Source organism: Dendroctonus ponderosae, unplaced genomic scaffold, assembly GCF_020466585.1.
Source record: "Dendroctonus ponderosae isolate FM_Combo_2020 unplaced genomic scaffold, Dpon_F_20191213v2 Dpon_F_20191213_3, whole genome shotgun sequence".
NCBI lineage: Eukaryota > Metazoa > Arthropoda > Insecta > Coleoptera > Curculionidae > Dendroctonus > Dendroctonus ponderosae.
This window is the reverse complement of record NW_026018508.1, coordinates 8,503,927-8,520,790: the sequence shown is the minus strand read 5'-3', so window position 1 is coordinate 8,520,790 and position 16,864 is coordinate 8,503,927. Positions and strand designations below refer to the sequence as shown.

Here is a 16,864-nt window from a genome sequence, read left to right as displayed (position 1 = left end):
AAGAATTCGGTTCTACTTTTGTTGCCCATGTCAATCCTCACCTAATGCATGAACTTTCTCAGCCATATTAAAAACCATATCTTCAAGTTGACTAATGTTTCCAGTTTTCAAAATGTGATTGACTCGATCGTATTTATAGTTAAATGTTTTGTTAAAAGCTTTATATTTGGTTTTCATCGAGTCCAGAAGTTTCCATGGCGGACTGAGTCCGTCTTTGAATCGATCGGTGAAATTATCTAAGGCTTTGTAGAGGCGATCGATATCATTGAAAAGCAATTGTGTACATTCATCACAAGCTGCAAAAATTAAAGTAAGAATGTTGATTTAGGGGGCCAAAGAAAGCAAATACGTACGTGTGCAAATTCCATCTTTGATATATTGCCGGGAGTTTTTGCACTGATTACATTTTTCTCCATAGAATCCAGATTTACATTCACATATTCCATTTTCAGTGCAAATACTCGAATGGCTACCATAATAGTTACAATTACACGGAATGCATTTATTCGAAAATGGATCCCGAAAGTAGCTGTCTTTACAATGCTCACACTTGCTTCCAGTGTAACCTAAACACAGAAGATGAAAGTGATAAATACAAACAAAAATAACAAACAACCTGCAAATTTTCATATTCTTAAGAGTAAAACGTTTTTTTTATTGTTAAATGTCAATAACTTAATAAACTTGGCTTTATGTGTATTTTGAGAACATTGCGAATATGAAAAAGCGTGGAATAATTTTAATGCTAAAATTATGTGATTTATAGGTTCTCATCAATATTTTACTACTACAGACTAGCCTTTATCATTAAAATTAAAACAACTTTTTTCGTGTTCTGTCTATCATCAAATGCCTGTTTAGTTACAAGTTATGATCCGTGAAATGCTAATATTTCATTATCTGATTGAAATATTTTTTAAAGTTTCCTTATACATCATTTCAACGCTTTTTTATTGCATCATCAATCGCGCTGTTACTTCTAAGTGAAACGTAAGCTGAAGGGGTCAAAAGCTAGTTTTTTCGTCTTATTAGTGCAGAAAAGAAGTACGTGAGACGCTTAGGATTTTGTCACAACTTTCAGAATCTTGTCTGTGCCATTATAACAATGAATTATATAATAATTAGACAAAAATTTTGAAAATAAGATAATTCAAAATAAAGTCTCAATCACCGATTTTATTTGAAATATCAATCACACTAAAATTCACGTCTATTATGACTTTATCCTAATTGCGTGCATTTTAGAATAAACATTTTCCACGGAAATATCTTTGAATAATAATTTAAATTTTAAAATGTTTGATAATTTATTTTTCGCTAAAAAAAAACTTTACAACCCTTTAGATATCGATATCTGCCTGACCCGTGATGGAACTGTATTAATACATTTAAATAAATATTAATTTCTTTTATTGACATATTTATATTTTTGCTGATTTTATATATTAAATTTAATTGAAGTTTCTTTTCCGTGTTATACTTTAAACGACACTTGCAAACTGTTTCTAAATGTCATTGCAAGCATGAGAAATAAGCACGAACAGAAATTTAAATTAAATTAGACCAATAATAAACAAAAAAATCATACAAAACATTATCAGATGCAGTGGTCGATTAGCCCATTAAAAAAATTGCAAAAAATATCATGTTCTGTTTAAAAATGTATTTACACTTATATCTTTTGTGTTTGCATTTTGCTTACTTAAAAAATTGTCAAAAATAAGGCTGTGGGGAAATAACATTAAAAATACAAAATACTCAACATATTTGCATGTCTACAATGCAACATATTCTTACATCTGAATACATACAAGCAGAAAAAAGTAAATCTCATTAATCAGTAATAATTGGCAAATGTTCTAAATTTCCATTTTTCGCTTACCTATTTTACAGTGGCAGGCAAAACCATATTTTTTTGCCATGCAGCTCTCTGCGTTGTTTTCGAACTCTGATGGACATAAACAGGGTTGGCAGTGTCCAGAATAGTCTTGATAGTAACCGGTGTCGCACAATTCGCAATGAAAGCCAGCTGTATTGTTTGAGCAATTCTGTAATATAGGTAATTAAATCAGAAATTCTGCAGTCTGAAATTGCTTTAGTCCTACCTTGCAGTGTCCATTGTCAGGGTCACATTCAGATGATCTTCCATTGCAGTCACATGGACGAGCAACACCGATTACTTTATCTATCCAGGAAGAGTGTGTTGCTTCGTATTCGGTTAGGAAATGTCGATAAAATCCCCGATTTGGGTCTTGGCACGAAAGTCCTTTGTACTCTGAACTACAGTTACATTTTTCGATGGAGTGACTAGTCCGATTATACGGAATGTAAGGTTTAGCTGAATCCAGTAGAACTTCTACAATTCTACAATAATAATACGATTAGGATTTCCGAAAACTGTATGTAGGTGCAACATATTTTGATTTTTACTCTCTCAAAATCTGTTCTAGATAATTATTTGTAAAGCATTTGAGCAGATAGATGTGTAGATGGTGATATCGACGAGTTATTCGCTGTAAGCTGGGACATAAAAAAAAATACTTAAAAAACTACGTTTGTTACAATATGATTGACCATTTTTCTAACGCTTTTATGCATGCTAGAGAGTGTTGCATTACTGCATTACGTTTTTTTTAGTTTTTATAAGCTTCTATATTCTACATACTTTCATTAATTCAAAAACTTAAACGAATAATTAATTTATGTAAAAAATAATTACTTACTCCATATCTTGGCCTTGTATGACAATAGAGGTAACCTTCTGTAGAACTACCAACATACACTCCCTACTCAGTGAAATCTGACAACTTTGAGCTATGTTGCCAGAAGTTACTGTCCAATACTTTTCGTTAAGTTTCAACTCATTAGTGCTAACTTCTGAGTTCAAAGAAATTCCATTTCCAGTCAGGAATACAGTGAATCTACCGCCCCCACCACTGACACTAAGATATCCGTCATACGAGGATGATAGGTCGCCCATAAATTTCTTTGGCAGGCTAATGGTGTCGGTGCTGATCTATAAATAAGTGTACTTACGGAGATGATAACAAGCTTCAAATAAGGAAAATATTATTCATAACTCACCGGTTCGTTACTCTCTATACGTTTCTCAAAGCGAATTTTATCCCAGTTGTATTTGGTGTCCACACATTCACTGCTTCTTTTAAAACAGAAGCAGTTTTTGCATCCTTGGGGATTTTCTTTAGATAAACCAAATGTTCCGTTTTTGCACGTATTACATTTAAATCCTGTGACGCTCTCCTGAATAGCATTCGTCTTTCTGACTTGGAATTATATGGTTTGCAATACTTTACCTTACAGTTACAGCTGCCATCTTCATTGCACTGACAATCTTCAGTTCTACACTCGGTATCTAAGGTACCAGCTGGATTGCAAAGGCATTTCCTGCAGTTCGGAAATCCATAATAACCGAAGGTACATCTGTCACATTTATTACCTTCATATCCCACTTTACATGGACAGATACCAAAATGTTTGTCACACTGCAGGCCAGACGAACCACTATTTGAACAGTTACATGCCTGGAAACATTTAATTTGATTGAATACCTTTGAACTGATAACACTGATAACTCTGATATTTAGGGCATTCCTGACTAGAAACAATCCCCTTGAAAACTCTATTCCTGAAAGCAAGATGTGATAATGCGAGTGGAACGAATTTCAGACATTCGTTTGATCTACTAAAACATTAAGCCTTTTCGTTGTCGCGCAAGGACATAAAAACCGAAGTTATTTTCCATGATCTGAATCTCAAAAACAAACCCTTTTGTTAACTTCATATCAGAAACACCCCCTATACAATATGCGTAAGTATGTATTTACATCATATTTTATTATTACCTTACACCCTGTTCTTGGTTCATGCCCCCAAGAATTCAATGTGCATCTCTCACATTCCCTTCCAATAGTTAACGAAGGGCATACACATTTTCCCCCTTGGCCGCATACGTGACCTTTTTTGGTGCATGGTTCGCATTCTGAAGCAAAACACAAATGATAGAAAGAAATCAGTTTAAGTCAGAAGTCGGACAACATTTGAAAAATTTCCAGAACACGAATTTCAAGTGAATCTACTTTTTATCGTAAAATGAACTTATTAACATAAAATTAAATATCACTGGGTATCACGATTTTCTAAATTTCCAAATTTGACTTTCTAATCTGACTATTGTGTGAACACAAAAAATTTTGAGGTGATTATAAACTCCTTTCGAATAAAGACGTAGACAGGAGTTTTTCACAGCAACTAAAAGCAAATTGAGGAGTCAAAGCAACAAAAGTGCACAACAAGAGAACTTTTATGCAGATATAAAACCAAAAAAACACATCTGAGGATAAAACACAATTTTATAGGACGGGTTTGTGACAAATTGGCGAAAGCCCGCTTGAGTATATGTCTATGTTCAATCGTTTTTAAGTACGTAAATGTGTCAATAATCCAAGTGAATTTTTTTATATTAATTTTTGCTATATAAACAATTAATGCATGTAAACTGAAAAATATGTGTTCAGTAGTTTAGTTAACAGAGACAATTAACAATTTATTATAAATTTATTAAAATAAGTGAGATATATATGAACGTCCAATATCATTACAATTTGTAGACTTCACATTCTACACACTTTGCCCCCCTTAATGTATGCTTTTCCAGAATTTTTATTTCGAAACAAGATGCAATTTTAGTTCCATGTGACGGGTCTTTGTTTATTTAAGTTTTTAATTGCGATGCCGGTGGTGATTAAATGAATATTTTCCAACTCATTGCATTGATCGTCCAGTTAAAGCAGTTATTATTTAATTTTACAGTCATTTAATTTAAGTTAACAAATTTTGACAGGCGTTGAATAATAATACAAAAAATATATCAGGTCGAGTTTCAGTTTCAGTCCACATTATTTCATAATCTCATTCACCATGCATAGAGACTTTCATGATCGCAATATATGCAAGAGTAAAAGTGAATTAGTGATAGCAAATAAACTTTGCCCATTGAAATTCTGTTATTAATCTGTTGTGGAAAATTTCTTATATGCACCATTCGGGTCTAATATGATCTTAAACATTGAAAAAAATTGTAAAATGTGTAACAGATAAGAGAGTCAAATATATTGAGGAATATTTCGAGCGATCCATCCAAAAAATGAGTCGATTCCATCTACCAAATAAAAAGTTCTGGTAGTTTTTGTATCACTACAGTCAAGAATTCCCCACTTGTCCAAAACGGATGAAATCGATTGTTTCATCAAAATATGAGTCTTACATAAGATACATTTTTTGAAGAACTTTGACCATCAACAGCAAAGGAGCTAGACATTTTTTGTTAATAAAGGTCAGATCGTCTTCTTTTAATGCAAAGAATATCGAAGTATCCTTTTGTTCATGTGCTCTTGAACACTGTATACTTTTCGGTTATTATTTGCACTATTATCCAGTCTTCATTGTTATTAGTACTAAAAGAATAGTGCAAGTTTTGATTACATTTTGCATGGTCCTTCTGCAGTTGACATAGTTGTAAATTATAAAAAATGTGAATTGACTTTCTGATAATTGTAGTTTACAGCCTAGAATTTTAACGTGAAAATCGAATTTTTCTCGATTGGTGGGGTTGATAGATAAAATTACCACCCATCGTCCCTAATTTACAAAATTCTAGAGAATATACAAGATTTTCATATATTTTTTTGTTGAGTGATTATCACCAAATTGTAAAAATTATCAATACAGACCACAATATATGAAAACTTTCAACAATACGTTAATATCCAAAGTTTAATACGAAAAGTTTTCATTGCATTATTACCTTTTCCATATACATATTACTAGAAAGAAACACTTAGCTTAAGTTGAGTGACTATATTTGTAAATGCGTCTCTCCAAAATCCAAAAAGTGAATGTGAGTTGTGACAGAACATATTTTGTGATCAGTTTCCCAAAATAATATAATAGTTTTTGTATTTTATCTAATTTTTTAGTTTTTGTCAGTACCTATGCGCTTGTAATGCTAGTTGATGTTGCCGTAAATTTATTATTATTTTATTTATTATATATAAGTTTCGTTTTCAAGCCTTGGAACACGCTAGCGTCTAAAAGCATCGTTTCATAGCTGTGGCGATAATGGCTTAAATATAGGCAAAACGTTAACCCTAGCAAAGCACTGTTCCCGTTTGTACTATCTTTGAAGTCTATGTTGTTAGATGATAGATAAGACCTAATTTGAAAAAAGCAAGATTGTATGCAAGCTCTTTCGCTAGAATATCCTATTGGTTGTTTTCATATTTTCAATCAGATCAAACATTGGATCAGAATCGTCAAAATTTTGAATATTAAGCTCAACAAATACCTTTCAGACAGTGTGTACAGTTTTATAATCTTCTATTAATTTTTCCTTATACCGCATTTTCTTTATTAATTTTTTAGTCAATAGCAAACAATTTAAAATCGTATATTAAAACTTTGATAGTAAAAACACGAAAGCGGTGCATTTTATGAATTCGACAGCACGTAATGCCAGAAGCGGTGAAGAAAGCACTGTCAATAAAATAGTACCATATAGGTCAGTTTCTCTAAGATTTATGGTCAATTAAAAGTGATACAGCCATCCATCAGTATTGCGTGGAAGACGTTCTTAGTTTTCTTGGAAATAAAGTTTAGATCTATGGAGTATGTAATAACATTCGTTTTGCGTTACCTTTGTCAGTACGGATCTCTTCGAAATATGTGTAAACCGCTGTTATAAAAGCTCCTTTATACTATTCATTTTCGAAATTGTAAATTGAAAAACATTTTTGATTACATTCTAAATTCAATGTTGCAAGAAAATATTTTACTTAATCGGTTCAAGTTAAAAATTGATATTAGTGTTTTCCAGACAAGTTACAATTATTTTTATAAATTTAACCTTCACTTTTTAATTTACCTATGCATTCTGTATCCACAGTWCCATAGTAGTTTGGTAGGCACTGATCACAGTTCTGCCCAGCTACTCCAGGTTTGCAGTTGCACTGTCCTGTTTCTYTATGGCACACAGGATCCAGCGATCCATTCTCATCGCAGTGGCATTTAATGCARTCTTTCTTTAGAGTTTTCCAATAGCCAGCCTAGAAAATGTATTATARCTTAGCAAAAAATGACGCATAAAAAATAGTAAGCTCGTTCAAAAATTATTCTTTACTCTTTACACCGWTCGATTTTCAATGTTTTCAAACTCTGYCTACCTGTACAGAGGTGAAAACAACACAATATTATTTAAATTATATAATRAATTTGGGATATTATGTAGAACATGTCCCTRACTTAATAGTGRGGTCTCTGACTTAATAGTGGGGACTTAATAGTGGGAAAATGTACAGCGTGTCCCGTAAGCACACAAAAGTACACACKAAAGGTTACTGCGATATTCTTTGGATATMAAACACGATTTGACCTAACTTTTACTAAGAAAAAATKTACGGYTTCTCTGCAACTGACGGTYCAAGTTATTTTCAAAAACTTGAACCTTTTTCTCGAAACTTTTTTTTTTTTAAATAGCWRGAGAAACGTACGGTTGATATTAATGCAGCACCTGTGAATGGTTTTGGGGCTGAAAAATAKTTCTGTTTTCTTGCCAACTGACAATTTTAGACATTCATTCACTTTTTACATTATCAAAACRAAAATATTTTTTTTTGTAATATCGGAATTTTAATGAAACTCGCTGGAGATTTATGCTTACATTTTGCTGAAAAGCTGAAAACTCGCTTTTTCTTTTCGTGAGATTCCTGATGACCGCAATTGGGACGAAAAGAGCGACTGGGCCTCTAAGATTGACCATGTCGGTCAGTTAAAAAATATTAAATGCTTGACAATTAGTGTATTATAAAAGAACATTAAGACTTTCTACGACGTTAATGCAGTTAATGTCTGAAATTGTCAAATATCAAAAAAACAGAACTAATTTTTGCACTAAAGCTACAAGATTTTACAGAGCCGCAAAAAAGTTCAGAAAATATTAGTACATCAAATCAAAAAAATCAGTTGATTACAGCTAGCAAATACGTAATTAATTCGGTACTTTTTGTTCCAAGGCACTCAATTCCTAACTTCAATTATTTTCTACATTCAAATAAATTTAAGGTATCAAGAAGGCAAAGACCTAAAAGAACGTAATGTTTACCAATTATAAGGTAAGTTTTTCACGTGTTTTGCTCTCCCAAAATGAAGGATTTTTTCCTTCAAGAACTGATAAATGTTTTAACGCTGTATAAATTATAGTTTTTGTACAAYATGTTTTAATTGTGAATTGGTGTTTGTAGTTTGTGTAAATTTWAAATCTGATGATGGCGCTGTTGTCTCGCCGAAACATAATGAGAKAARCGATATTCAAATTTTTACTTCACACTTTGACTGAGACCCAGGAAGGATGAGAATATAATAACAATTACACGCAGTCAGCAAAATRAACCAAAATAGTAAGAAAGTTTAAGTCGTTTACATACCTTACAAACGTCGCACGTTCTTCCTTCATAATACGGCTTGCATATGCAATTTCCAGTTGTCGGGTCACATGACGAATACTTTGATCCATTGATGTCGCAATTACAAGCTGGAACAAATCAAGATTATGTAAATCTTTTCCTGGAAGCTATTCAATTTCATACAGCAACATCAATAACATTGCTACTCCTTTCAGTTTTGGAAAGTTTTTTGATCAAAATTAATAAAAGTTAAATCAAAATCCGATCTACTAAATACTCAGTAGGCATTTATTATTTAAATTCAAAAGCAAAACAGTTCAATTATGGAAAGATAGATCTCAATTAATAGGATCCCACGCGAAACAAGATACATCAAATTGAAATTCTTCTCTAATTATTTAATATATTTGCTAAGTCAATCCGTTCGAGCTTTTTGCATGCATTTTAATGTGTTCGTTACCATAAATTATCTTCAGTTCGTTATAACAGAATAAAATTAAACTAATATGAGTTGTGAAAAGGGTTAATACTGAAGCAAAGCTAGTTTAGTAATAATAATAATATTAATAACACATCTGTGGTTTGTCTTACTAGCAAGTTATGTATAACTGAAAGTATCTCTTTCATATGCATTTATTTATTATTTACAACGAGGGATTAAGTGTGATTATATACCTATCTAACATAATGTTTCAATTTGTTGCAATTAATTTTTTGGCTTTTACTATTTCTATGAATAATTTATAGAAAATATCACATCGTATCGTATTTTTTAAATAGACTGTTAGTAGATTGTTAAAATTTAAAAATTAATTAAGTTTTGTAGCCGTGCTTGATTGTTGCGACTTGTGAAATTTACATTCTGATAATRGTAGTAGGTACCATACACTTTTAAATTTGTTTTTGGAAACTTGGAGGATTGATTAAAAATGAATATATTAATTAAAAAAGTCCAAAAAGCGATAAATTTAGTGGACCAAAAAGACGCACTCACAGTGTGCAAAATGTTGTACATTTTATAAAATTTATTGATGTATCTCCAGTATGTTTTATGTGGAGGTGTGTATGGTAAAATATTGAAAATTGTTGCCTTTGTACTTTTTTATGCTGTTGAGTTGCAATACGAGTTACGAAATTAATAWAAAGTACWGGAATATGATTTTGTGGAGTAAATACTTCCCGAATCCAAGCTGRTTTATAGATCAAATTAAAAAATACAGCGATTTTCCATTAAGGCTGACAAGTTATTCAGTGTTTCTGTTCATTAAGGCGCTATGAATTAGAAGAAKKCATGCAGAAACAACTACAGTATGKTTAATTTGTTTGAAGTTTTMCTGCRAGAATAGCCAGCGAAAAGTGTGAAGTTTGGGTTTTGAGTTTAWTTTGAAATGGATATGTTTTCAAATCAAGAATATGACGATATATAAATATCGACATACTTATGATACCGCGACAAAAATGCAAGATTGCGGCAATATCAGCGGCAGTTACGTGGCCGCTGAATACTTGATATAAAACAATTCATAAATTTGCAACGTCGTTTGATATCCACAGAACATTTACCGAAAGATACTGCAGAACGTCCCCTACAGCAAGAACTTGATGAAGAGGAAGCGATGCTTAATATGTTCGGAAATAGTCCCTCCACTAGCCTACGAAGTAACTAACTGTTTAATTAATTTACAATCTGCAGACTATACTGTATGTTTCGACTTATGTCGATGGTTGATTGCACACTAGSAGCATTCTAGCCRAATTCTTTTTACGGATGAAGCCAATTTACCAGAAATGGAATTACGAATACCAAATTCACAGCAACAAACGCACTTCCAACACAGCCTTCCGTTCACTATTTGGCATAGTATTTTTAATATACGTCTTATTGRACTATTGGTGTCTCCTCCATCCGASGATTACCTAATGTTTTGTAAGACGAGTTGTCAGTGTTATTAGAATTGTTTTTCTTCGTTTTTCTTCAGAACATATGATTTCAGTASGTATGATGGGGCACCATCACATCTTAAAGTAAATGGAAKAATATATCGAAATAACAATTTTGGAATTGATTTGGAARAATAGGYAAACTTTTCTGRACWCCGAGGTCAGACTACTTTAACCTTTACCTCACKGTACTTTAAACCTCTTAGCTATTATCTAGTCTAGTGAAATAAACCACCAATCAGAAMTGAGCTAATACAAAATATTTTGACTGYGRCTGCATGCAGAYGACACRACTCAAATACTCTTCAGAGAGCCMCGTCTTTAATTACCGTAAGMAAATAAMTGTGCAATGAGGYAGCTGGAGGATATTTAGAACCAAAACTCCGARCTTGGGTTAGTAATWAAATATATATTACTATATTCARGATACTCGTTACATTACTCTATGTCCTATCTCAAAATTAATCTTCCAAATGACTCTTGYGAAATGTGTTTAATGCTATTTCGACTTAAAATTGTTCAAGGAATTCGCTGGTGAWCGCCGGCCATCGAGTACTGGGACRCATTGTATAAAGAAGTGTTCTTTATATAACTTCAAACTTAGAAACAAACTTCAACTTTGAAATTTCCAAACCAATTTCAAGTTTGAATCGAATRAGTCACCTTYGACATTTTAAAATAATTATTTAGCATGCAAAGGTTTTTTCTTCTAGGTATCTTAGTTTAGGAAATAATTCACCGTTTCCATACAAATTGCGAGTTTTCAAATTTGATATACCAAAGAAACCAATAGGTACACTGTAACTTTGACACTCTGTATAATGCCTTCTTAAAGCAAAATTTAATGCGTTCGCACAACAATAGCATTTGTCATTAAAAAATGCCATATGTTGGAATTTAGTGTTCCAACTGAACTAAGTAAACCAGGTGCATCTGCTGTAGGATCAAAAAGAAGGATTTAATCATTAAACTACATTTACACATACCGATCTTAAAGAAAACGAAGCTTTATTCGATCATAGTTCAATAGAACAGCCGTTGCAACATATCCGCTTCAAACAACTGGTCTACAAGACATATGTAGGATTAATTTCAAAAAAATTGATTAAACGCCTACAGCGATATTTATTAGTGCTTAAACATCACCTTATATGAATGAATCCAGATCAGGTACTGAACGACTTATATCTGGTATTAGTCAAAATTTACTTATACCCATTGGATGGTGCAATGCAGATATTATTAATCAGACATAGGAGCCCCTGAATTATATTAATAAAATTTATTTTGTCGGCTATTGATTGATAAAATTGTGTAGGAGCCGAGGTTGAAAAACCGCCAAGTACGTGGAACAATTTCAAATAAAAGCAATCGCCTATTATCTACATCAATCTCATCGAATGGCCTTCGGTGGTCTAATCAAGTAGATTATTATAGATTTTATCGATGTAAATATACGGCAATTAAAAAATACTGACATTGTTTGGGTGGGATAATTAAGGCAAGTTTGAAAATAATACAAAAAGTAAAATAATAATACCTATTTCCTGGTTGTTCCCAAAGTAGGATCACAACATTGTTAGGTTTGCTAAATACTGAAATAACAAAGAAACTGTTTCAATGTTCTGAAAATTCTCACATTAGTTCATTGAGACGTAAGTTCCATGTTGGGAGGAAAAGTAAAGTATGTAGGATTTCCTTTAATTAATTTCTTCCATTATTTTACGCGGGTATAGAATATATAACAAAAACTGATTAGAAACGAATTACATTAAAATACAAATTTACGTTAAAAAATTGTCGATTAACAAACATTTATTTCATAGCAATTCCTGTTTGCTAAATTTTTCCGTTGCCTCATTTAATGTTGCATTGTTTGTCCCACGTTTGCCTCATTAATAATGCCTTGATTTGCAAAAGCAATATTAATAACAATTATTTTCTTTACGCTCTAATACAATTTCATATTGAACCTAGAATTGTAGACCGAATTTAAAATTTTTAGGAAATGGATCATTATCAGTTTGTGAGGAAACTCAAGCGAACACATCTTTGAATAAACTTATTACAATAACCAGACCTACAAGATTTTAATTTAAATTGCTTTAATCGCTTTTGAAATTTACAATTTAGAATTCCTACAAAAAATAACAGTTATTTCAAAATATTTGTTCTATACGTGCAGACGAGCTTGCAGTTCTGTTAACCTCTTGTCTCGATTGTGTTAAAATGCAGCTACCGTTTGGATAAATTGAAATTTACAAGTCACTAGTTACTTAGAGTTACAGCTTTCAATTTCATTCAATACCACATGCAACAACTTGTATATAATTTCTAGTAAGAATAGATATACCGATTTAAACATGATGGCATTTGTAAGCCAAAATTTGTAATAAAATGTCACAGAACAAAATATTAATTTCCGTAAAGTAATTGTTGGCTTAGTTTATGTGCAAATACTATTTGAGGGTCCATCTGTTGTCCCAAGAAATTATCCAGTAGATACAACGTAACTGCTTGAAAGTAAGACGTGCTCTAAGCACCGATTTAACTCTTTGTACATATAATAAACTGAGAATGTTTTATATTTGCATTCGAAACATTGGCATCTCTTGTTTTTGTAAATCGTATACAGGCATATGAACGTTTTATCTTATTACATTGCTTTAATCTTTTTCGACGGTCTTTATGAGTTTGGTCCATTTTCAGCAGAACATTTCAGCTTTTAATGCTAAAGCATGAAAGAGCAATTCAGTTTTCCAAGAAACGTTCTAGATAAGCAGAACCAGATTTGCCTCAATATAATAAAGCTCTTTTGTAATGCATTGCGCGTAAAGATGCTTGACATGTCTTAATTTCTTCAGTAGCAGGTTGTTTGCAGTTATCGACCCATTTTCCACGTACCAGCCCATTTGATAAATAAAGGTATGGTACCAATAAATGTTTAAATTCCTCAAAATTAAGCAAATTATACCATTTTCAGTATGATTAAGCAGTTACTGCTACAATTATAAAGGAAACAGAAAATTAGCGTTACTCTTTTTTCTTAGAAGAATCGTGATTTGTTGGTTAGTGAGTCTTACTTTTAGATAACCGAACGAATGTTTTAAGAAAAACATAGTTTATTTTACAAAGATATCAGCATTAAGCAATATTTTGAGGGTGTGTATTGCTTATTTATTAAAATTAATAAACTTGCAAGTTTGCTAGAAATAAGCACTTGAACGTATATTTTCTCTAATACCAAATTTGGAACTCCGTAGCAAGTATTGATTCTATAGTTCTTTCAATTTTGCACATTTTCGTTTAAACCCTTTGCCTTTTAGCAAACACAGTTCTCAAATTAAACCTTAAAATCTCCTCAACTGATTAGTGACACAAACTTATTGTTCCATCAGCAAAATGATGCGTTTTTCCTAAAATTTCAACTTTTAGAATTGTTTATTTTTAGTTCATCAAGCAGCTAGGCAATTTGTCTTTCTTGGCCCAAGCATACCTAAATCAACATACATTTACGTAATGTTTATGAAAAATATGTACCTAACTTTTAGATATGAATCAAATATTTTGTTGCCAAAGTTATGATTTCATTTTTGTGTTTATCTCACTTTTTAGTGAGACATAACTTTCCTTCAAAGTTGTCTGTTCCAACTTGTTCTCGAGATAACTCCTCCAACGGAACCACGTCAATTTTCTATTTGGGTCGCCCTGTATAAGAAGAGAGCAACAATTTACAGTATGAAATTAGGCAGATACTCAAACTTTAACATACGACATCCGTGCACAAAGCGATTCGTATGAACGTTCACTCTTTTTATCTTATTGTAAAGGTTTACAATGCACAAATAAATCAAACTTTCTTGAAAGTATAATTTGTAAGCAATCTCAACTCTCAGGTCGGGGTTCAAAGGCTTCGTTCAGAAATTCATGTCTCCTGAATATTAGATTATAAGAATAATGAATGTTAAACTTGGAGTGTGTACTGCGCAAGAGGAAGTCAGAACATGATTACTGCTCTATGATGCTCTAGAGATGCTTGCCTTTTTTAATCCAATCGAAAGTTGCGTTTATTTGAGTATTAGAAAATCAGTTGTAATTTAATCCGAGGTGGAAGTAGTTTTTGAATAGTTTAGTTGTGTTAACGTTAAAGTGTTAACACTTTGAAGTCTTAACACTTGGAACAGCTGCCTGATAACTGCAGGCTGAATTGTTGCGTTCTCTGTTTAGTTGCTAAATTTAAAAAAAATGATCCTAATATTTTATTGCTATTTTCTTTTAACGCTAAAATTCTTATAATTTGCGTATACTATCATTTTCGTTATTAATTTGGATTTCTAACGTAAGATAAGAAATTTGGACAGGAAAGTGTGAGTGCGGATCTCCAGTAGGTGAGTGATTCTAAATCACGGTTTGATAAAATATTCAGATTATTTTATGTTATAATATGTATTATACGTGTTTATATTATTAAAAACGCATTTATGATGGATGCAAGTGCGTCTTCACGCGTTTTGAAAATGTGAAAAGATTTCCAGTAATTCTTAATTACCAAACTTTCTTCACTTTTCTAGTGTTTGCGTAGTTTTCAATCTTCACACCTTATGACCCTAAGAACTAGTTTTTCTTGCATTGACCAGCCAATAATAAGGTATTTCGGTAAGGTTTGCTTAGGCAAAACAATCCAAGATAATTAAGTGCGAGGATCTTGGTCCCCATGTTGCTGTTCTTCAGCAGAACCGTCAGCAGTCTGAACCTGGAGTTCTTCAACGCTACAGATAATAATGTTGCACCACTTTACAAGTCCTGCCATAATGAGCAAACGCTTCATCCAACTGTCGTTTGTTTTCTGCCATAAAGAAGTAATCTTCCATGTATTTTGGCAAATTACCTTCCAAAAAGTTAAAGAGTAACTTCGAATTATGCATTGGATAATATAGAACAGAGAAGAAGATAGTGCGGTCCAATTAACTGCGAATCTACAGTAAAACTTTAACGAGTGTTATTACTTTGGAAGAAATATATCGCCTTTTGTCGAACAGTGGTTTATCAAATAATAGTTTAAAGCAAAACTTGCCGATTGAAACCCTTAAGTTTAACCAACGTGTGTAGCTTCGCAGAACTTTAATTGTGATGCGCATTAAAGAAAGCTACGATTACATTTTCATTTGCTGAATTTCTTACATAATTTATCCGTTGCTTTTCTGCTCCGTCCAAACCGACAAAAATTATTCTGTGTCAAAAATACACTCCAGTTGAGCCAGATTTTGTGAGATCAACTCCTGTCGTGTTCTGGAGCAAACAAATCTGGGTTTTTATTGTCAAACCCATACGCAAGGTCAATATCCCTGAAAATATTCTTGGTCTATTTTGAAAGATAAATATAATTCCGAAAGTGAATGCAGTAAATTTCATTCAATTTCTGTCCTGATCAAACCTTGGCAAAACCAGGTGACTCATAAAATTCCAGAAGATTCTATGCTGCACATTTTTCTGTAAAAAAATGGAAAACTCAAATTTTACCGTGCGGTTTACCGCCATCCTTTAATTAATATGTACTAACAATAAAAAAAATTTAAACATATTTGCTAAATTGGAAAACGGCGCTAAGGAGTCTTTTTAGACCAATATGTATTTTCCATTTGTTATATAGGATATGAAACATCCTTGAAACAAACTTGTTTTAGGTGTAGCACATGTTTTAATTTCAATCAACGTAACTAATGGCTTGAGAATATTTCAGTCTATTTCAGCAGGCTTAGCAAAATTATTCCTAGCCATCAATAGCCACCGCTTTTTTAAGGGTGTTTTAAAAAATGTTTTTATGAAATCATAAGCGTGGGATATTTATTTAATAATAAAACTGTTGAGGCCTTGATCGATTTTGAAAAGCTCCAAATCGCATAAACTGGGAGGCCAAAGCATGTCCAGCAATATCCAGCATCATAAGCTGGATTGATCTGTTTCTGAACAATCAGTCATGGATCTTTGGGACCTGAAATCCTACAGTTAACGGAGCTATCAAGATAAAAATAGCCCTGGTCACTTAAAATGACTTTAGTTGAAAAATCACCACATCATTGCGATTACTCCAAAAGCCAATGAACCAAAGGTTTTCGATACCCAAGATCTTCCGGCTTCAGCACTTGCATTAATCGAATTTTGTGCGCATAAAATATAAAATCTTTTGGTAAAGTTTGATGCAGAGTGGATGAGGAAATTACAATTTTCTGAGTTATATGCCGAATTAATGTGGTTGAGCCCTCTTCGACATTTTCTCGTACTGCTGCGATATTTTCAGTCAGGTGACCAAGGCTAATACGCGTTTTTTGTTTCACGGTTTCAATGTTCATAGTATTCTTCAAACAGCGGATTTATTTTCGCAAACTCGCTGCCCAAGGTGTAACATTGTGACTTTTTCCAGAGATCAATTGTTTTTCACATGTGAC

At 32.5% G+C, this 16,864-nt stretch overlaps 1 protein-coding gene across 1 annotated transcript in view; it reads right to left on the bottom strand.

Moving 5' to 3' along the window:
- LOC109533302 (laminin subunit alpha-1) overlaps nucleotides 1-16,864 on the bottom strand; it is a gene marked incomplete at its 5' end in the record, with an annotated part of 102,450 nt that overhangs the window by 13,235 nt on the left and 72,351 nt on the right. The window contains 10 exon segments of the mRNA XM_048664702.1: nucleotides 42-296; nucleotides 354-566; nucleotides 1,883-2,048; nucleotides 2,106-2,364; nucleotides 2,724-3,016; nucleotides 3,085-3,261; nucleotides 3,315-3,542; nucleotides 3,864-4,000; nucleotides 6,941-7,121; nucleotides 8,499-8,605. Of these exon segments, the coding sequence (XP_048520659.1) occupies nucleotides 42-296; nucleotides 354-566; nucleotides 1,883-2,048; nucleotides 2,106-2,364; nucleotides 2,724-3,016; nucleotides 3,085-3,261; nucleotides 3,315-3,542; nucleotides 3,864-4,000; nucleotides 6,941-7,121; nucleotides 8,499-8,605 (2,016 nt within the window).